Source organism: Malus domestica, chromosome 05 (assembly GCF_042453785.1).
Source record: "Malus domestica chromosome 05, GDT2T_hap1".
Lineage (NCBI taxonomy): Eukaryota > Viridiplantae > Streptophyta > Magnoliopsida > Rosales > Rosaceae > Malus > Malus domestica.
The window spans coordinates 37,593,010-37,599,696 of NC_091665.1; the positions used below are offsets into that span (position 1 = coordinate 37,593,010).

The 6,687-nt window shown below is 35.6% G+C and overlaps 1 protein-coding gene across 1 annotated transcript; it reads left to right on the plus strand.

Moving 5' to 3' along the window:
- Positions 1-1,958: 1,958 nt before the first annotated feature.
- LOC103435228 (uncharacterized) lies at positions 1,959-6,687 on the plus strand. The gene is made up of 9 exons (XM_008373616.4): positions 1,959-2,598; positions 3,578-3,787; positions 3,879-3,967; positions 4,057-4,195; positions 4,526-4,600; positions 5,194-5,315; positions 5,389-5,464; positions 5,735-5,794; positions 6,267-6,687. The coding sequence occupies exons 2-9, from the start codon at positions 3,650-3,652 to the stop codon at positions 6,393-6,395; spliced, it is 828 nt and encodes a 275-aa protein (XP_008371838.1). The 5' UTR covers positions 1,959-2,598; positions 3,578-3,649; the 3' UTR covers positions 6,396-6,687.

Consider the following 6,687-nt stretch of genomic DNA (forward strand, 5'->3'; position numbering starts at 1 on the left):
CGTCCACTCCCAGTAATGATTACCATGCGATTTGGTCCCATCTATGATATTGATGAAGTATTCACCCTTGCAAACTTGGCGTAGTGAGTTTGCTATATGCTTTTCCGACTTTATAACTAATTTCGAATCTCTCTTTTTATCACTCTAAAATATCGCTCGACTAAAATATGAAACACTTACTGCTATTTTGTCTAAATTTGCACGTGAGACACGTATAATGAATTGCCTAATTTAATTATTGTACGTTGAAAATAACGTAAGTGTTTTGACACGGTAAAATACTATGAGAAAATTGTAGTAATGGTACAATTGAGTTAAAGTTAAGAGATTTTGCTCCAAAATGAGTCAAAGTTGATAGATCATTTCTCCAATTGAGTTAAAGTTGAGAGACCATTAATACAATTTGACTTCCATATTTGCTCCTTTATTCAGCTTCACGTGCATGGTACATGACTGATTTTGACGAAAGTTCTAACGGAGTCGACGAAAATGACATAACTGCACGTTTTAATGAGTTAAGAAAACAATAATCACAATTTTTAGTTCAAAGATCATTACTTCAATTGAATTAAAGTTGAGTGACAATTATTATAATTTCCTCATATACTATGGCAGGAAGTAGTCATGATACAAAATATAGCTAGGAAATGGTAAATGATGCAAACAACCATAATCATTGGGGTATGATGGGGTTGGTGATGGAATATTAGGAACCGTAGCAGCAGCAACATGTTAGTATATAAGATTACGTTTGGTACGCGGACGGGACGGAACGGAACGGGACGGGACGGGACGGGACGGAACGAAGGTGTAATTTTTGAAAAAGACATGGGGTATATTTGTCTTAAAATGGTAAAACATTGTGTTCCACAGACGTGGAACAAACCCGTTCCAGGGGGGAGAGGTGGAACGCAAAAACACCCAAAATCTGTCCCGTGGAACAACCCGTTCCACCCATTTTTAGCGCACCAAACGCGGGACGGAACGCCTCGTTCCGTTCCGTCCCGTCCCGTCCCACGTACCAAACGCACCCAATGGAACCGGATCCCCTCCAGAGCCAAAGGAACTGAGTTCAAGGATCAAATGATCTAAGTATTGAAATTTGATTCAATTGCTACAATTATTATAACTTTTAGAGACCCCTTATTTGTAGTCGTTGGATCAAATTTTAATAGCTCGGATCATTTGATGAGTAGGCTCAGTTCCTTTGGATCCAGATGGGATCCGGTTTCGTATACAATGACATACCTCAGATTAAAATAAACTAAAATAGTACAACATAACTTAGAAAAAAAATCAAGAAAAATATACATTATAAAACGAAAATAAATTTAAATATTAAGATATGGCATCCGAATTGTATCATCATCAACCAATCATTTTAACTATAAGTGGGAATTGGATCCTCTCCTGAGCTTGGGCTCAGGAGCCTCCTGCCCAACACACAAGGACCGTTGGATTTTGATCCAATGGCTACAAACAGAGAAATCTTCTAAAAATTATAATAATTGTAGTCGTTAGATCAAAATCCAACAGCCCTTGTGTGTTAGTAAAGAGACTCTAATAGCAGCAATAGTCAAAAGTCCACTACACACAAAGTGAAATACTTATTTTGTCCTTTGTATATATCTTGCATTTCTCCAAACAAACACAAAAGTTTAAAATATACTATTAATTTATTGATATTTCTCTTTATAATTTTGAAATTAGATTCGCATCGGCCTTATCATTAATAAAAAAATTAAAATATTAGCAAAAATAATTATAACAAAAGGAGTGGTACTATTCACATATATATTTACTTCTCATACACTCTTCTCAAATTTTGATCGTCAAATCAAATGAATTGAATATCAATAAATAAAAATTAACAAAAATGTATATGATGTAATAAAGAATGTGTGAATGGTACTATCCTAAAAAAACCCTAGAATCCAAATAGCTCATGAGCCAACCACATTATTTTTCATTTCTCACTTCCCAATCCCATTTGGATAACAAGAAAAATGCGATCCACACTACACTAGATCATGGAATCCAAGCACAAACTCGCACGTATCCACCCAAAAATTCACTTGTCATTTTTCTAGTTCCTTCCATTTTTTTTGTTGTGAGAAATGTTAAGGACGTTATCTCAAAAGTAAAACTCTTTATAAATTCTTTACAATTTCATGTATTTAGCATAATATTTTATAATATTACTATGAAAATTAACGTTAAATTGCCATCTAATGTGACATAGAATTTATTGTCTTCTCAGCATTTTTTTTAACTAATAACCACTCCTCTTCTTACTTTATTATATGTTCGGTTGGACATTCCAAGCACTCACATTTTTCATTGATTTCTCACCCCCTCCCTCTGCTTCCTTTTCCCTCCTTCACGGGTTCTTGCCTTCCCATTTCTCCATTGCTGGTCACAGATCAAACCCATTTGTTTTCTCGATTACCCATCTGCAATCTGCGCCTCAAGTTTTCATCTTTCCTTCTGATTTCTGGATTTTGGCATTGATTAGCTTCTGGGTTCCTGTGTTTTCCCAAATGCCCATCTGATTTGGAGGGGTTTTTGGTTGTTAACTTTTATGACTTCATGCTCATGGTAAGGTCTCCTCCTTCTGATTTCTGAGTTTCTCAGCTTGCATCCTCTGTTTTTGCTTTATGGGTTTTGTTTGAAACTTCATCTGCTTTTGGTTATATTATGATTTCTGATCTCAGGATGGAGGTGGTTTTTGATTTTGAATACCACATTTGATTTCTCATGTGTTTGTGGTTACCTTTGGATCCGAGTTTGTTTTTCCCTTTTGATTGCATTTCTTGTTTCTTCTGGGTACTGCTTTATTTTGTTAATTTTTTCTAACGGTGTTTTTAAATCTCCTGCTTAGAGCTTGTATTGGTATTGTTCTGCAACCATATGGAAGTGTTGATGGAGTACCTTCATTTTACACTGACTTCTTTTCAAATGGCCACTTGGTTTTTGTGGTTGAGTCATTTGGCTTTCTTTTCAATGAAGAAACTGTTTGTGGGCAGTCATGAGATCAAATTTAGGGTCTTGGTGCTTGACCAATGTATGACCACACTATCTAATCCGGTCGGCAAGTTTTGCTTAATGTACATTCATACATTTGTATTTGGAAAGTACTAAATTGGAGTTTGAGAGCTGCTCAGTTTCTCTCTTCTGTCTTCTGGGTGTTACTTGGATCTCATCTGTTTCTAATTCTGGTTTTAGCCTTTTCGTTTCCGTATGTTGTTTTTATACAAAGGTTTTTGTTGCCCAAATCTATTTAAGTTAGTTTTAAACTTTAACAAATTTAAATGCATTTGTGCCGGTGTTTCTTGTCGTTGGGCTGTGTAGCTTGTTTGTGGATTATGTTTGTAAGTATAAGCACATAAGCTATCACATTGCTTCCAGTTTACCCATCTGCTAATATAAGCTACTCTGGTTAAATGTCATCCTCAGATGCTCACAGCAGTAACCAAAGAAAAATGATACTGATAAAGACATGCATGTTTTGTGATTATAAATTACTATTCTGGTAGCTTCCTTGCTCTTTGAGTGTGCTAATGGAAAGATGAAACAGGAAAATGAAGTGGGAAAGCTAGTACGAAAAAGTAAAGAAGGGAAATAAGAATTACCAATCTACCATATTGCAATGGAAATGTCTACAAAGACAGTTATGACGATCAAATCTTACCAAAATCAGGCCGGAGTTCTTGTTAAAAATTACTTACTAGCGGATCCCTTCATACCATATACTTCTGTTATTGGAGGCATAATTTTGTGCAAAATGGTATACTCTTAATAAAGATGTGCTGTAGGGTGCCTCATTCAAGTTGTAGATTTGGTTTTCTGTTTTGTTATTAACTCATTATTTTCTGCAGGTATATGATCTTACCCATTTAATTAGTACCTTTTACATTAAGGCTTATGGCAGTCTTACAAAAATCCAACGAATTGAGTGGAACAGTCGGTAAGGATACCCACTTTCCTTCTGCGTAATATACTTCCCATCTGGAACGCTACTTGTAAATTTATTAATTTGAAAGTTAACTTTTGCAGTGGTATCTCCAGTATTCATGCCATTTTTATAACGGCTCTGTCCTTGTACTTTGTGTTCTGGTCCGATCTCTTTTCTGATCAACAGCACCTTGGCCTTATTACATTTCGAAGCTCACCGTTGTCTGTTTTTGGATTAGGGGTATGTGCTTCCTATTATTATTTTTATATGAATTGTTAGCCACTCAATTATTTTGTAAGTATTTACAAGCATAATATTCAAGTGTAAATATCATGTTGGTTTCAATTTGACCTTAAGCTGTAAGGAAGTGATGAACAGATCCCAACATTATCTTATTTGCTTCATTATCATCCAACCATGCCTAGACTAGCAGATAGAAATTAATATCACGGATTGATGAGTGATCTGGACTTTTTGTTTTGTTGGGTTTTTTCATCTATATGCACTTTCTTTTGTTTGGTTATCTCCTGACATTTTTTTGTGGGACATAATTAAGATCATTTGTGACAGGTCTCTGTTGGGTACTTCTGTTCGGATCTGGGAATGCTATTATGGCTATATCCCTGTTTAGGGGGAATGGAGTATGTAAGTAAATTCTTCTTGGAAGACAATTTGTATATTAGTCTGGAAGCACAGCATATGCGTTTCTGTTTATAATTTATTGGTGTCTGCTTTAACGGTCTTGACATTTCGGTCAGAAGCATCATTTACCTAGGTTCTAATAAGTCCATTAAGGTGATTGCTTAATTGCACAAACAGGTAACTAGAAAGTAGAGAAGAAGAGGTTAAGTGGACGGAAAAAGAAATCACATTTGCATATAAACTAAGTCACTTTTGATTAGACTGGCGTTTTCTATGGGATCGGTTTAATTGAAATTTTAGGGCTTTTTATTTTCGTTATTCTTTATGATTGCAGAGGTGGCTGTAGTTAAAATTTGATATACGTTCGGCTTATCTTTGTAGTGGTTGGCACTTGGCAGACATGTTGTTAGAGTTTAATGGTTCTACTTTATTGGTGGACTTTTTGGTAGTAAAATAAATTTTGTTTCTTTCCAAAAGAATATACAATAATAAATAAACACTACTCAACTTGTACACAAATCTATTATTAGAAATGAGTAACGTTCACCACATGTTTACAGCTGTATAACTCTTGATATGGTGGCATTCAATTACAGGTTTTCCATCACTCACTTGCTGGAATTGCAGTAGCATACTCCATGTTTTCTGGGGAAGGGCAACTTTATACATACATGATCCTCATCTCTGAGATCACTACTCCAGAGATCAATATGAGATGGTGAGCTTTACACATAAGAATGTGTTTAGTTTATAGTCTTTCATCTTTAATATAAGCTTTCGTTTTCATGAAGGTATCTTGATACAGCTGGTCTTAAGAGGTCCAGCGCATATCTCCTAAACGGCATTGTGATATTTTTATCATGGCTGGTCAGTTGAATTCCTTTTGTATTATTATCTTTTGATCATTGAACGTGGTGGCTTGAGGCCCAACATGTACTCATTTCATATAATAGATCGAGTGTTGCAACAATACTGCCCTGATACTTTCATAAACTGACTCATTTCTTAGCCATCTGGCTTGATGTAAGCAGCATCGTGAGCATACATCGTTGTTTTCAAAGATGCTGGATTTTCCTTTTGGTCACATAACTTCCATCATTGTTAGTCATGCTTTCTAAAGGAATTTATGGAATGCAGGCGGCAAGAATTCTGCTGTTTGGCTACATGTTTTACCATGTTTACTTGCACTATGATATGGTAAGTTGCCATTCCCTTGGGATATGTACCGCTTACACTTTGGATTTTTCTTGCTGTATACTTTCACTTTCTTCAAAAGTTGAGTTATACCTATACATGGTTTGGATAGTTCTCTGAGAAGGGGTAAAAAGTTTGGATCTTTATATTTTCATCACCCTCCTCTTTTGGTGTGATTTTCTTTGGGAACAGGATGAAATCTTGAATGTTGCGTATGTAGTGCAATATTCTACATTTTTGAACCATTCCTGAAGATTATACATTTCGCTCGTTCTACTTTAAACGGAAAAAAAGAACAAACTAATGCAAGCCAAAACATCTCTCCTTTACCAGTTCCCTTATCTTTATGAATTTTTTATGAATCCATCTTTTCATTTTTTTTTTATGAATTATCAAGGACTCTAGAACTGTAAAGTTACTAAAGATTTTGGAGTGTCATTTGTTTCATGTAGTAAATTATTTAATTGGATTGCAGATCATCCAGATGCACACCTACGGATATCTGTTGGTGTTTGTTGTGCCATCCGTTCTAGCTGTTATGAACTTGATGTGGTTTGGAAAGATTATCAAGGGATTGATGAAGCAATTGGCCAAGATGCAATGATGGATATACATTGTGTGTGGAAATGAGTCGAAAGGCTTCCGCTTTAAGATGGATCTGATCTTGTGCATTCGTCTATTTTGTTCACTGTATAAATGATAGAGGCCCAGATGAGGGTTACAAGGCAGTCAAAACTGGAGGCATTTTGGTGGCCAAAATTGTTGTAAATGATTCCAAGTTTATTGTTAAATTACGAGGGGAGTTGAATCTAAGATCTCTACATTTTCTTGACTCAAGTCTCCACTGTATGTCACTAGAGTTAAATGATTCAAAGTTGCATGCGTTGTTTCAGCAA